At 45.6% G+C, this 16218-nt stretch overlaps 1 protein-coding gene across 1 annotated transcript in view; it reads right to left on the bottom strand.

Annotated features, from left to right (window-relative positions):
* Window positions 1–5307: 5307 nt before the first annotated feature.
* YIPF2 (Yip1 domain family member 2) overlaps window positions 5308–16218 on the bottom strand; it is a 100692-nt gene continuing 89781 nt past the window's right edge. The window contains exons 7-8 of the mRNA XM_063931289.1: window positions 14819–15001; window positions 5308–5632 (exon numbers count right to left, since the gene is read on the bottom strand). Of these exons, the coding sequence (XP_063787359.1) occupies window positions 5537–5632; window positions 14819–15001 (279 nt within the window). The 3' untranslated portion in view covers window positions 5308–5536. The remainder of the gene's footprint in view (window positions 5633–14818; window positions 15002–16218) is intronic.

Raw genomic sequence — 16218 nt, 5'->3', positions numbered from 1 at the left:
GATTTTTGTAACAATAACTATGTACAAGTATTGCAGACAATCCGCACTTGGGATGGGCGCCCAGCATCCACTACGGACTATGAGAAATAGAATTATCGGTAAGTAAATTCTTATTTTCTCTGACGTCCTAAGTGGATGCTGGGGACTCCGTAAGGACCATGGGGATTATACCAAAGCTCCCAAACGGGCGGGAGAGTGCGGATGACTCTGCAGCACCAAATGAGAGAACTCCAGGTCCTCCTCAGCCAGGATATCAATTTTGTAGAATTTTACAAACGTATTTGCTCCTGACCAAGTAGCTGCTCGGCAAAGTTGTAAAGCCGAGACCCCTCGGGCAGCCGCCCAAGATGAGCCCACCTTCCTTGTGGAGTGGGCATTTACAGATTTTTGGCTGTGGCAGGCCTGCCACAGAATGTGCAAGCTGAATTGTACTACAAATCCAACGAGCAATAGTCTGCTTAGAAGCAGGAGCACCCAGCTTGTTGGGTGCATACAGGATAAACAGCGAGTCAGATTTCCTGACTCCAGCCGTCCTGGAAACATATATTTTCAGGGCACTGACAACGTCTAGCAACTTGGAGGCCTCCAAGTCCCTAGTAGCCGCAGGCACCACAAATAGGTTGGCTCAGGTGAAACGCTGAAACCACCTTGGGGAGAAACTGAGGACAAGTCCTCAATTCCGCCCTGTCCGAATGGAAAATCAGATAAGGGCTTTTTCAGGATAAAGCCGCCAATTCTGACACGCGCCTGGCCCAGGCCAGGGCCAACAGCATGACCACTTTTCATGTGAGATATTTTAACTCCACAGATTTAAGTGGTTCAAACCAATGTGACTTTTGGAACCCAAAACTACATTGAGATCCCAAAGTGCCACTGGAGGCACAAAAGGAGGCTGTATATGCAGTACCCCTTTTACAAACGTCTGAACTTCAGGGACTGAAGCTAGTTCTTTTTGGAAGAAAATTGACAGGGCCGAAATTTGAACCTTAATGGACCCCAATTTCAGGCCCATAGACACTCCTGTTTGCAGGAAATGTAGGAATCGACCCAGTTGAATTTCCTCCGTCGGCCTTACTGGCCTCGCACCACGCAACATATTTTCGCCAATTGCGGTGATAATGTTTTTGCGGTTACATCCTTCCTGGCTTTGATCAGGATAGGGATGACTTCATCCGGAATGCCTTTTTTCCTTCAGGATCCGGCGTTCAACCGCCATGCCGTCAAACGCAGCCGCGGTAAGTCTTGGAACAGACAGGGTCCTTGCTGGAGCAGGTCCCTTCTTAGAGGTAGAGGCCACGGATCCTCCGTGAGCATCTCTTGAAGTTCCGGTTACCAAGTCCTTCTTGGCCAATCCGGAACCACGAATATAGTGCTTACTCCTCTCCATCTTATCAATCTCAGTACCTTGGGTATGAGAGGCAGAGGAGGGAACACATACCCTGACTGGTACACCCACGGTGTTACCAGAGCGTCCACAGCTTATTGCCTGAGGGTCCCCGGACCCGGCGCAATACCTGTCGAGTTTTTAATCATGTGGAAGACTTCTGGGCGAAGTCCCCACTCTCCCGGGTGGAGGTCGTGCTGAGGAAGTCTGCTTCCCAGTTGTCCACTCCCGGAATGAATACCGCTGACAGTGCCATCACATGATTTTCCGCCCAGCGAAAAATCCTTGCAGCTTCTGTCATTGCCCTCCTGCTTCTTGTGCCACCCTGTCTGTTTACGTGGGTGACTGCCGTGATGTTGTCCGACTGGATCAACACCGGCTGACCTTGAAGCAGAGGTCTTGCTAAGCTTAGAGCATTGTAAATGTCCCTTAGCTTCAGGATATTTATGTGAAGTGATGTCTCCAGGCTTGACCATAAGCCCTGGATATTCCTTCCCTGTGTGACTGCTCCCCAGCCTCGCAGGCCGGCATCCGTGGTCACCAGGTCCCAGTCCTGAATGCCTAATCTGCGGCCCTCTAGAAGATGAGCACTCTGCAACCACCACAGGAGGGACACCCTTGTCCTTGGTGACAGGGTTATCCGCTGATGCATCTGAAGATGCGACCCGGACCATTTGTCCAGCAGGTCCCACTGGAAAGTTCTTGCGTGGAATCTGCCGAATGGGATTGCTTCGTAGGAAGCCACCATTTTACCCAGAACCCTTGTGCATTGATGCACTGAGACTTGGCTCGGTTTTAGGAGGTTCCTGACTAGCTCGGATAACTCCCTGGCTTTCTCCTCCGGGAGAAACACCTTTTTCTGGACTGTGTCCAGGATCATCCCTAGGAACAGAAGACACGTCGTCGGAACCAGGTGCGATTTTGGAATATTGAGAATCCAATCGTGCTGCCGCAACACTACCTGAGATAGTGCTACACCGACCTCCAACTGTTCCCTGGATCTTACCCTTATCAGGGAATTGTCCAAGTAAGGGATAACTAAAATTCACTTCCTTCGAAGGAATATCATCATTTCGGCCATTACCTTGGTAAAGACCCGGGGTGCCGTGGACCATCCATACGGCAGCGTCTGAACTGATAGTGACAGTTCTGTACCATAAACCTGAGGTACCCTTGGTGAGAAGGGTAAATTTTGACATGAAGGTAAGCATCCTTGATGTCCCGAGACATCATGTAGTCCCCTTCTTCCAGGTTCGCAATCACTGCTCTGAGTGACTCAATCTTGAATTTGAACCTCTGTATGTAAGTGTTCAAAGATTTTAGATTTAGAATCGGTCTCACCGAGCCGTCCGGCTTCGGTACCACAACAGTGTGGAATAATACCCCGTTCCCTGTTGCAGGAGGGGTATCTTGATTATCACCTGCTGGGAATACAGCTTGTGAATGGCTTCCAAAACTGTCTCCCTGTCAGAAGGAGACATCGGTAAAGCCGACTTTAGGAAACGGCGAGGGGGAGACGTCTCGAATTCTAATTTGTACCCCTGAGATATCACCTGAAGGATCCAGGGGTCTACTTGCGAGTGAGCCCACTGCGCGCTGAAATTCATTGAGACGGGCCCCCCACCGTGCCTGATTCTGCTTGTAAAGCCCCAGCGTATACTGAGGGCTTGGCAGAGGCGGGAGAGGGTTTCTGTTCCTGGGAACTGGCTGATTTCTGCAGCCTTTTTCCTCTCCCTCTGTCACGGGGCAGAAATGAGGAACATTTTGCCCGCTTGTCCACGAAAAGATTGCGCCTGATAATACGGCGTCTTCTCATGTTGAGAGGCGACCTGGGGTACAAACGTGGAATTCCCAGCTGTTGCCGTGGCCACCAGGTCTGAAAGACCGACCCCAAATAACTCCTCCCCTTAATAAAGCAATACTTCCAAATGCCGTTTGGAATACGCATCACCTGACCACTGACGTGTCCATAACCCTCTACTGGTAGAAATGGACAACGCGCTTAGACTTGATGCCAGTCGGCAAATATTCAGCTGTGCATCACGCATATATAGAAATGCATCTTTTAAATGCTCTATAGACAAAAATATACTGTCCCTATCTAGGGTATCAATATTTTCAGTCAGGGAATCCGACCACGCCAACCCAGCACTGCACATCCAGGCTGAGGCGATTGCTGGTCGCAGTATAACACCAGTATGTGTGTAAATACCTTTTAGGATACCCTCCTGCTTTCTATCAGCAGGATCCTTAAGGGCGGCCATCTCAGGCGAAGGTAGAGCCCTTACAAGCGTGTGAGCGCTTTATCCACCCTAGGGGGTGTTTCCCAACGCACCCTAACCTCTGGCGGGAAAGGATATAATGCCAATAACATTTTAGAAATTATCAGTTGTTATCGGGGGAAACCCACGCATCATCACACACCTCATTTAATTTCTCAGATTCAGGAAAACTACAGGTAGTTTTTCCTCACCGAACATAATACCCCTTTTTTGGTGGTACTCGTATTATCAGAAATGTGTAAAACATTTTTCATTGCCTCAATCATGTAACGTGTGGCCCTACTGGAAGTCACATTCGTCTCTTCCCCGTCGACACTGGAGTCAGTATCCGTGTCGGCGTCTATATCTGCCATCTGAGGTAACGGGCGCTTTAGAGCCCCTGACGGCCTATGAGACGTCTGGACAGGCACAAGCTGAGTAGCCGGCTGTCTCATGTCAACCACTGTCTTTTATACAGAGCTGACACTGTCACGTAATTCCTTCCAACAGTTCATCCACTCAGGTGTCGACCCCCTAGGGGGTGACATCACTATTACAGGCAATCTGCTCCGTCTCCACATCATTTTTCTCCTCATACATGTCGACACAAAAGTACCGACATACAGCACACACACAGGGAATGCTCTGATAGAGGACAGGACCCCACTAGCCCTTTGGGGAGACAGAGGGAGAGTTTGCCAGCACACACCAGAGCACTATATATATATAGGGATAACCTTATATAAGTGTTTTTCCCCTTATAGCTGCTGTACAGTTTAATACTGCGCCTAATTAGTGCCCCCCTCTCTTTTTTAACCCTTTCTGTAGTGTAGTGACTGCAGGGGAGACCCAGGGGAGCTTCCCTCCAACGGAGCTGTGAGGGAAAATGGCGCCAGTGTGCTGAGGAGATAGGCTCCGCCCCTTTTTCGCTGACTTTTCTCCTGCTTTTTTATGGATTCTGGCAGGGGTTAAAATTCATCCATATAGCCCTGGGGGCTATATGTGATGTATTTTCGCCAGCCAAGGTGTTTTTATTGCGTCTCAGGGCGCCCCCCCCCCAGCGCCCTGCACCCTCAGTGACCGAAGTGTGCTGAGAGCAATGGCGCACAGCTGCAGTGCTGTGCGCTACCTTGTTGAAGACAGGACGTCTTCTGCCGCCGATTTTCCGGACCTCTTCTGCCTTCTGGCTCTGTAAGGGGGCCGGCGGCGCGGCTCTGGGACCCATCCAAGCTGGGCCTGTGATCATCCCTCTGGAGCTAATGTCCAGTAGCCTAAGAAGCCCAATCCACTCTGCACGCAGGTGAGTTCGCTTCTTCTCCCCTTAGTCCCTCGATGCAGTGAGCCTGTTGCCAGCAGGTCTCACTGAAAATAAAAAACCTAAACTAAAACTTTCACTAAGAAGCTCAGGAGAGCCCCTAGTGTGCACCCTTCTCGTTCGGGCACAGAGATCTAACTGAGGCTTGGAGGAGGGTCATAGGGGGAGGAGCCAGTGCACACCAGATAGTCCTAAAGCTTTCTTTAGATGTGCCCAGTCTCCTGCGGAGCCGCTATTCCCCATGGTCCTTACGGAGTCCCCAGCATCCACTTAGGACGTTAGAGAAAAGGATTTACCAGTAAATTATCAAAATCCTATTGCTATTACCATTGTCTGAAAAAGAAGCATTCTTACAAGAGAAACCCACCCTTTATTATGCAAACTTTGTCTTCACCTCATTAAATAATCGCAACCAACAAAAATAGAGAAGAATTTGATAAACAGATAATAAGTGAACTTCCATTGGACATAAGAATAATGTCTGAATATGGGTGATCCAGTATCTGAAGTGCCATAGATGTGGACCAATGTGTATCCATCCTTCGTAATATAGTCCTTGTACACACAGAGACAGCTTTACTGCTTATGTGTGGTTATGAGCAATTTTGGTGTAGTGGAGGTAATGACAGAACCTCCTGTAGTGTTGGCTTCCACCGTCCTGAAGAAGTACTCCTGTAGAAAAGAGAGAAGTCACGTTAATTTCCCTCATTCTGTTATACAGCTGATTATTAACATCTTCTCTCCCATATCTCACATACACGTACACCTACATTCAGTAGACAATCTACCAGCATTTTATGTTGGACGTGAAAGTAAACCAGTGCACCCACAGGAAACCTACATAAATACAGGGATAACCGAAGTTCCACAGTCATAGTTTCTTGCTTGATCTTTTTTTTTTTTTTTAAATCTGTTTATTGGTGTTTTTTCATAATGAGTATAAAATAACACAATGAATTAGAATACAATGGAGAACATGAGGAGGATGATACATTTACTTATATGATACGCTATGGTAACAGGAGGGTGGTTCAGGTCCACAGAGTAAATACTTGTTCGTTACGAATCATAAGCTGTATGTTGTCGCCATATTATTGAATCAACTCTGATTTTGGAGGTATTGTATATTGGTGGTACCGCCTTATATATCTAACCTGTGGAGTCAAATCAACAAAGATCTCCATCTATGCTGTATCAACAGAACAATAGGGGAAGGTATAATTACCTTTATAACTAGATAATTGATTAGAAAATAACAATAATCACTATAGTCAAATCCAGTTCTTTTGTAATTCGGTATCCTGGCAAGTAAATAGTATTAAACTGAGGAAAGAGAAAAAGAAGAGAAGTAACAATTGAATATCAAAGACAGGAGAGGGTAGGGAAGAGGGGGATAACACATAAGGTTGGCTGGATGGGAATATGGGGGTATGGGGATGTTCTATCTATATGTGCATGGTGAAAAGAATCATAATTGATGCATTAGTATAATTCTGAGGAGTAGGGGGATCACATCTTTAAGGTATCAGCATATATTAATGTGATGTATCACGATAAAGTGTCTTCCAGTAGTTTCCTATGTAAGAACCATTCTGTGTGTTCGAAAACCTTAAATATTTGAGTTTGTGTGGTCTGATCCCGTGAATCAATATAAAGGCCCCATTTTTTGTAAAAGGTTTTAATCCCTGATTCAATGTTAATTTGAGACGATTTTCTGTCGTAATATAAGATTTGTAGGAGTTTACTGTGTACCTCTGTCAGGGTCGGAGATGTGGACAGGAGCCAGTGGGTCAAGATAATTTTTTTAGATACTGTTACTAGGACGGTTAGGAATGGTTGTATCTTCCGTCTACCTGGTCCTAAGTCCCATTCTGAGAAATTTGCACATAGGCATGCTAGCGGTGTCGCTTCTGCATGGATACGTAATAGCTGATTAATAAAAGCCATTACTTTATGCCAGAAGCGGCGGATCAGACCACATTCCCAAAACATGTGATAAAACGAAGCTACTCTAATATGACATTTAGGGCATTCCCCGGATTCTGTGGGGTTGAATCGAGCGTGTTGTGTGGGGGATATGTATGCCCTCTGTAGGGTGCGAAGATGGACCTCCTGTAAGTACGGAGAGGCCAGGGCTTTCAGGGAGGAGATATAGTGATCACTGAGGTGTTGATGGGAAGTTAGACTAGGTATGTCCTTACACCATTGATCCAGTAATCTATTCCATCTATGTTCTGTTGATTTGGAGGTCAGAATGTTATATAACTGTCTGATACGTGTGGGTCCAGCTTTGTGTGCCGCGAGTGAGAGCAATAATGGTGTAGAATGAGAAGAATTGTCCTGTGGGTGAGCATGTTTAAGGTTTGTGTGATGTAAATAATGTCTGGTTTGGAGGTACATGTAAAAGTGAGTGTGAGGTAGGTTGAACTTTTCTCGAAGAAAGGTGAACGACTGTATGGAGCCTCCCGGATCAAAGACCTTGGAGGAATTGGAGAGACCCTTCTCTTTCCAGAGTCGGTAATTAGGGTTAATGAGTGAAGGAGGGAAGGCAGGATTGCCCCATAGGGGAATGCATGATGATATCTCCGGATTACTCCTGAATTTTTTATGTAGAGAGCGCCAGTTATAGTAAATATCATGGAAAAGGGGGTTATTGCGAATCGAGGAGGGGATCAGTGAGGGTCCACAAAGTAACAAAGCTCCCGGTGAATATGGAGCAAGCATAGCCTCGTCCAATGCAGAGTCAGTGAAGAGTTCCCTGTCGAACAGCCAGTCAGCAGCGCAGCGAAACAGGCAAGCCATTGAGTATGACGCATAATCAGGGACCCCGAAACCACCTGCCGATTTAGGAGCCATCAATTTGTCTAGAGCAATGAATGATTTCTTCCCTTTCCACAGGAATTTTGACATAATTTTCCTTAGGTATTGAAGATCCCGATTATTAAGTCGAATTGGGAGCATTTGCATAAGGTAAAATAGTTTGGGGAAGACTATACTTTGTAATACAGCTATTCTCCCCAATAATGATAAGGGGAGTAATTTCCAACTGTCCAAAAGTGTTGTCACCCGTGCAATACCAGGAGAGTAATTTTCTTCATATAATCTAGACAAATTCGCCGGTATTTGAATCCCTAAATATGTAATTTTTGTGGGAATAATTTTGAAAGAGAGGGATGAAAGAAAGTTTGATATGGTGTTTGTAGTGGGGCCTAAGAGTAGAATTTCTGACTTGGCTACATTAATCCTATATCCCGCCCTGTTCCCAAATGCCTGAATCAATCCCAGGATCTCCGGGATGGAGGTCTCTGGATCTGAGACAAACAAGAGCATGTCATCTGCAAAAAGAGCCAGGCGGAGATCAATATTTCCTATTTTGATTCCTTTAAATACTGAAGATTGTCGTAAGGCTATCGCTAGGGGTTCCAGTGCTATGGCAAAAAGTAAGGGCGACAGGGGGCATCCCTGTCTGGTGCCTCTATGTATCTCAAAAGCTGGGGATAGAACTCCATTACATGAGACCTGTGTCAGAGGGGAAGAATAAAGAAGTTTCAGGAGATTTACAAAAGAGTCAGGAAAACCAAAAAGTGAAAGAGAAGAGAAAAGATGGTCCCAGTTGACCAGGTCGAACACTTTTTCCGCGTCAAGAGAGAGTATAACTGGGTGTGTGGTATGAGATAAAGAGGAGGAGGAAGCATAAATAGCTGACAGGACCCTTCTTACATTAACCTCAGAGTGTCTTCCCCAGATAAATCCCGTTTGGTCCTTGTGTATAATATGAGGGAGTAAATGTTTAATCCGATCTGCTAATATCTTGGTAAGTAATTTATAATCTAGGTTTAGTAAAGAGATTGGACGATATGATCCCGGCTGAGAGAGGTCTTTCCCTGGTTTAGGAAGAACCTTGAGAATGGCTGTGTTAAAATGTCTGGGAAGAGTGTCAGAGGTCAAAACCGCATTCAGGACCGACACTAAGGTTTCCCCCATGCGTGGTAGAAGAATCTTATAAAAATCAGCACTAAAACCATCAGGGCCCGGTGCCTTGTCCCTGCCGAATTGTCCAATGACACTCTTGACTTCTTCAAGTGTAATGGGGTCTAGTAGCGATTGGACCGCAGTGGGGAGTAGCTGTGGAACTGGAAGAGTATCCCAGAAAGTAGAGGGCCATGGGGAGTCAGTAGGAGAAGTCATGGATGAAGGAGGTGGGGTTGGGGAGTATAGGCTTTCATAAAAGGATCTCATTACGTCTGAAATTTCTTGGTTAGTGGTGGTTAGCGCGCCAGTGGGTGTTTGAAGCGGGTGTGTGACCATGGGAGGGCGAGAACCATTTAGTAAAGTTGTCAATAATTTACCAGTTCTATTACCAAACTTGTAGTATCTATAACTTACTGAGAAGGAGAATCTACTGCCCATTGCAGACATAAATTCATCAAAATTAGTTTTGGCATTAAGATAGTTGAGGCGGTTTTGCAAGGTAGGGGAGGATTTATACTGCTGGTAGGCTGTCGACAGGGGTCTCTGAAACTCCAAATATTGAGTGGCATATTTTTTATTGTTGGCTGAGACGTAAGATATGATATCACCCCGGAGAACTGATTTCGCAGTCATCCAGAATAATATAGGGTCCTCTTCCAGATGAGATACATTATTAATCCGAAAAGATTCCCAGGAGGATTCCAATTTCTGTTGAAATTTTAAGGAGTTTGCAAGATATGATGGGAATCGCCACGGTTTAGGAGATGGGGAGGAGACATTTGGAAAGTGAAGGGTTGCTGTTACTAGGGCATGATCCGAGAGGGATATGGTCTCAATTTGGGAATCTGACACATGAGGCAGTAGAGAGTGGGATAGTAGAATATAGTCTATCCTCGATAGTGTATGATGGGCAGCGGAGAGGCATGTGTATTCCTTTTCCGTGGGGTGGAGGGCCCTCCAGATATCTACTGCTTGCAGTCTTTCTGCTAAAAAGGGGACTCACAATTTGGGCAGTGAAAGATGTCTCGCGGGGGGATGTGACCTATCTAGATAGGAGGACGAAATAAGATTAAAATCACCACCTAGAAGCAAAGGTTCTGTCAGAAAGGGGGTCAATTTGGCCAGTAAAGTCTGAAAAAACGTCTTGTTGTAAACATTAGGAGCGTAAACATTGCATATAGTGTACATTTTACCATTGATTTTCACAGATAATATGATATAACGACCCTCTGGGTCGCCTATAGAGGAGACCACCTCCGTGAGAATATGACTCTTAACCAATACAACAACACCTCTGGCTTTCGAATTATATGAGCTAAAACCCAGTACCCGCCAGTTTAAGGTGTTTAACTTCACTGTCTCCTCCGGCGTGAGGTGTGTTTCCTGCAGAAAAGCCAAATCTATCCGCTGTTTATTAAGATAAATGAGTATCTTCCTTCTCTTCGCTGGGGAGTTAAATCCCCCTACATTCCAAGTTCCCACTACTAAGTCAGGCATGTTGTCATGGTAAAGATGAAACCTATGCACCAACTACTACCAGTTTTATACGAATGAGGACAGTTACATCCTAGGAGGGGGGTGGGAGAGAGGGGGGAGGAAGGAGACAATACAAGGAAGGGAGAAGTTTTAGAAAAGAAAAAGGTAGATAACAGGTCATATAATATGAAACGCGTTACCGTACTAATAATCATGCTAGCAATGACCAGCGACTTCCGACCAACGGTCATACACAAGGACCGAGAACAGTGGTCTCGTGGATGAGCGTTATAGAACATAAATGCGATAGTAAGGAGGGAGTTCCTCCCCGCCGTCGTCTTATAAGTAGTTACTCCCGCCTGAGAAGAAGAGTAGAGAATTCCCATGTGTTAACTGAATTATGAGAGGCGGAGTGTCATAAATGACCATCAGGGAGTGAAGATTATCAAGACATAGTTTTCTAGGTCATTATAGACTTGAAATATGTCAACTAATGTATTAAACAACATAAGTGAGTGAATCTTATATCTAAATGAGCTAAGTTAGCGATAACACACGATGCAATCGAGTGTAGAAAGTATAGAGAAGTGGGTGCTTATGGCTGAGGATATGCATAATCAGTGTTCAGCATGCATAGTCGTTGAACGGCCTGCAAACGGCCTTAAAATGATACTGTTAGTGAGGAGGTGTTTGAGAGCGCTCCAGTGGATTCTTCTGAATTATAACGTCGCTGCCGGTGAAGGACGATCTGTGATGTCCGCACTATCCTCTCTGGCAAGATTACGTAGGTATGCTGCTGCGTCAGCGGGTGACAAAAAGTCCTTGTGGGAGGTGACCTCATAAATACGCAAACGTGCGGGATAGAGCAGGCCAAACTTGCGGCCCTCTGATACGAGTTGTGTGCAAATTGGGGAAAAAGCCTTGCGGGCCCGGGTCAGTTCCACTGAGTAATCCTGAAATATGTAAAGCTTATTACCCTCCCATTGTAGATCTTTCACTTTACGGGAAGCAGACCAGAATGTCATTTTATGAAGGTAGTTCAGACAACGGAACAAGGTCACACGTGGGCGCGGTCTGTTGGGGGTAGGGACTGGTCCCACTCGGTGCACTCTCTCAATTACTAGATCATTACAGTCCCGTTCAATGCCCAATAGTGAAGGGAGAGTGGTGCGCACAAAGTGTGCCAGTGCTGTGCTTTTTATTGATTCTGGCAGTCCCACTAATCTTATATTGTTTCTTCTCGAACGATTTTCAATATCGTCTAATTTATTCCATATTTGGTAATTTTCTGTAGTGAGATTTTTTACTGAATGGTGAAGCCCTTCAATGTCATGGGTAGCTGCCTGGAGTTGTGTTTCAGTATGGGTAACCCTCTGTGTCAGGTGCTGCAGTTGTTTGGATATATCACAGACTGCTTGGGACAGAAGGGGTGCCATAGTAGCTGTGATAGCGGCCACTACATCTCCATATGTGACAGGGGCTGTGGGGTCCCGGCATACCTGGGAGCCTGTGTTGTCTGTGCCCTCAGCAGCGGCTTTCTTGGACGCTGGGGAGATCACCTCAGGTCCGGTGTCCGGCGCCATGACACTTGTCGCGCGGCGCTTCTCCAGTCTGTTCGGTGCTGCTGCGGGAGCCTGCGGGGCCGCCGTCACGGCTGTCACATAACGGTCCATCGTGTTTGCGGGTGCTGGATATGGTGTTCCAGGCGGTGTGGAGGCTAATATAGCCTTTAAAAGGTGTTTTATAACGGGCGGCGGGGACGGAGCTCCTGCAGTGAGCTTCCTACTCCATGTGTCCCGGAACCGGAAGTGTCTTTTTGCTTGATCTTAAGTCAACCACTGTGCCACCCTCTTGCCTTCTGCTGGGTTGACTTGCAGTCAAAGTCCACCAAGCAGCCCAGTTCAGCTCCTTACAGTTCCTGGTCACCCGCTCAGTGATCATTATAGATATTAACATTTACTTATATAGCGCCAACATACTGCACTTTACAATTGGTATCTCCATCTATTAGGGACTGTGGGTAAGCAGAGGGTATTGGCAGTATACTGTAGTGAATCTTTTCAATCCCCACATTTTTTTTTAAACGCCTTTGCGAGTTGCTGGACACACTGTCCATTTTTATCTTTAAATGGTCACGGTCATTCTTTGCGACCCACAGCAGTGACTTGAACAGGACATTAGGGCAGCGCGGATGGCGTAATGGTTAGCATTACCGCCTCACAGCACTGAGATCATAGGTTTGATTCCCACCATGGCCCTAACAGTGTGGAGTTTGTATATTCTCCCTGTACTTGCGTGGGTTTCCTCCGGGTAATCCTGCCACAATCCAAAAACATACTGGTAGGTTAGTTGGCTCCCAAACAAAACTAACCTTAGTGTAAATGTGTGCTCGTGTACAAGTGGCAGGGAATATAGATTGTAAGCTCCACTGGGCAGGGATTGATGTGAATGGCCAAATAGTCCCTGTAAAGTGATGCGGAATATATGTGCGCTATAACTGGTAATAAATAAATAATCATTCACCAGAGGAGTTTGGTGGCTTCCATCAGCAGGTCACAAGTGTGCCACAGCTGGCTAATAAACAGTGCAGCAAAATGTGTTTCCTTCCCGAGAAGGAGTAATCTCCCCTCTCCTGAACAACCCACAGGATACAGTACTGTGGGGCAGATTTATTAAACTCGGTGAAGTGATAAATTGGAAGGTGATAAAGGACCAGCCAGTCAGCTCCTGTCATTTTTCAAACCCAGCCTGTGACATGGCAGTTAGGATCTGATTGGCTGGTCCTTTATCACCTTCCACTTTATCACTTCACTGAGCTTAATAGATCTGCCCCTGTATGTTACTGCACAAGAGTCATCTCCACGCATAATGATGCAGTTTCACATTTTCTACTACAGAGTGGAGCTTCCACACGATCAGTGCCCACCTACAGGCACCAATGAAAAAGGATTTATTGAGTGCGTGTAATGAACCATGGGATAAGCAATCTCTGATCTCCACTGCTGACAGGTCCTGTGGAACTTGGATCTAACATTTATACTGGAAACATTATGGGGCGGACTAGGTCACACAACAGGCACAAGGTAATATGTTTTGCATGTATGTATTTGATAAAGCATGCACTCAATAACATGATATATGCCTGAGTAAAAGAGAAAGCCCATATCAGCATGATATACAGCCAATCACAACCAGTCTGGCTAGTGCTAGCAGCCATTCCCATCATTTGAACCTTCCCCTGACTTGTCTGATGTCTGTAGGTCTCTGTCCTGATCTGCATTTGTTAGAATGACCCTCCCTACCCAGGTGCAAAGTGAGCAGTAAGGGGGACCCAAGAGTCTGCCCTGTTACAAAATGGAAAATAGAAAATGCTGTAACCTTTCCTTATGGCTCCAAAACTGCATCATGCTCTGTATATAGCATGAATTTGTATTTGGAAGATGGAGGCAGTTATGCTAATGCATAAACACATTAATAAACCCAGTCAGTTAAACTGCAAAGTAATATTTGATCATTTTTCTTGTATAAAATGCTTTCTCTGCTCATTATTGGGGGATGGGGGACACTGGAATCACTATGGGCTATAGAGTGCAATGACAATGCTTTCTGTTAGCAGAATGCCCAATTTGACACAGAAAATCCAAAAGGTTCCAATGGCTACACAACATTTTTCTTTATCAAAATGTGGAATGGACGTGAAGTATAAAATATTCCGGGCCCTGAGGCTGGATAAAACAAGACAAGACCCCTTTTACTTCCTCTCATACCGCCCGACTTCACAGTACAAACTGAATACTCCGGTCTTTGGTTTTGTGAAATCCCTATTGAAGTGTAGTAGTCTCACTCTATTGCTTAAAACTGAATCTACTTTAAATCAAATGAAGGTGGACTTACTATGCCCCCCCACTACTAACACCCCCTCCCTGCATCCTAACCCCCCTTCATCCCCTGGGGCGCAGCAAAAGCCCAGAACACAGCCTAAACCTACCCCCCCCCCCCCCCCGGCTTACCTCTCCAGCGCAGCAGTGTCTCTTTGTTTGGGATCCCGGCTGTCGGATTCCGATGCCAGGATGTTCACCCATTCTGGATGCCAATGTTGGCGTTCACGCACCGGTATTCTGACTGCCAGGATAGGATCCTGACTGCTTCCCGGCTACAGATGACATTAGCTGTGTGGGACAAGCTCGGAAAAGCTTTACATTCTAAAGCTTGGTAAATCTGGCAGCATTGCATCTTCCCTAGAAACCTGTGGTGGTTGCGGCTGAAGTCGGGAATAGAGGGATCGCAGCAGATATCTCCCACAGTCATACATTTGTGGGGTACTAAATAAACCACAAATATTTAATGATAAATGGGCCACTCAGAGTGGTCCCCAAAAAACACCCCACTAAACATCTTTATTGTACATACCTTACAGCCAACAGCCAGAAGCACGTGTAGAACCAACATGCTGATTACCATGCCAAGAGATACCACTTTGTTGTCTTTTCGTATATGCGGCCAGAAGGCAAGAATGAGAACAAAGCCGGAGAGGCACATGGCTACGAGCAGGATAATCCAGCGGAAGATTTCATTAGGGAATACACATAGTACCTGAGAACAGAGCAGAGATGCTTCATATTGTTATCCCTGTACAGGTTCTAGATTCAGTCCTAGCTAATCTTTAGTATATAAAGGGTATTTGGCACCACAGGACCTGCTGTAGGGATGAGTTTTAAGGTTTCTGTAGCTCTGAATGAACAGTCACAAATTATGGTAAACGGTGTCCTGATTTTCCAGTAAATGGGAAGTGGCTCGCGATTGTACAGCGACACTTCTCCACGGAAAAGCCACTCTCATTGCAACTGCTGCAGAGGACACAGTGGTTTTCAGAAAGCTCCTCAGCAACTCTCCCAATACATGACAGAACAGAGGCGGCATCACACAAATGATGAGGCTCTAATGGAAAGGTCTGATCAGAGGAAAATGTGTTGTATAAACTCCAAACACTCCACAAAACAGAAAACCCCTTAAAAACGTAAAATATCCTCAATCTCCAACAACCTCACAGTTCTTAAACAGTGTCTGAAGTGCCAACACAATATAGTGGGAATGGGGTTGAAACGATAACCACCACATATTAGGTATTCTTACAGAAGCATCAATAGCCCAGCTCCAGTTTACTAAGCCATTCTTCTATAGCCTGTACAAAACATTTGTGTTACCTAGGAGACTAGTAGTTGAAAGCATAATACCTCTGCATTTTCAATGTTCAAAAAAACGATGCAAAGGAAAGAAAAACCAAACTGCTAAACTATATTGGTTTTCTCTAATGGATGAAATAGACACAATACTGCGTATGTTTAGCAAATTATAAATGTGGTGACTCGCCCCAGCCCGGCTCGTTTCAGTGTAAAAATCCTGGCGGTTTTCTTTTTTCCAGCCTGTTTTCTGCATCTCAGTCTATGGGGGAGATTCAAATGTTTGAAAAGTCAGTTGGGTGTCTGTTTTTTCCTGTCTATTAGATAGGAAAATACAGACTTCCAACTCACATTTCAAACATTTGAATCTCCCCCTATGAGTGTGAAAGGGGGAAACAGCTAGGTTTTCTCCTTTGCAACATACTACTGTGCATCACAGCTGCTATGGACAGGACTGTGAGTTGGACAGTAATAGGACATTGTATTGGCGAATCTGAACCTGTTGTTTTACTATGTGTAATATTTAATTCCTACTGTCTTGGTATATAGCTGCTGTGTGCCGTCAGTGAATCATAGCACTAGGGCCCTCATTCCGAGTTGATCGCACGCCGCCGTTTTTCACAGTGCAGC

The sequence above is a fragment of the Pseudophryne corroboree genome, chromosome 6 (genome assembly GCF_028390025.1).
Source record: "Pseudophryne corroboree isolate aPseCor3 chromosome 6, aPseCor3.hap2, whole genome shotgun sequence".
Lineage (NCBI taxonomy): Eukaryota > Metazoa > Chordata > Amphibia > Anura > Myobatrachidae > Pseudophryne > Pseudophryne corroboree.
Note: the sequence above shows the minus strand (reverse complement) of the source record. Positions and strands in the feature narration are given on the sequence as shown.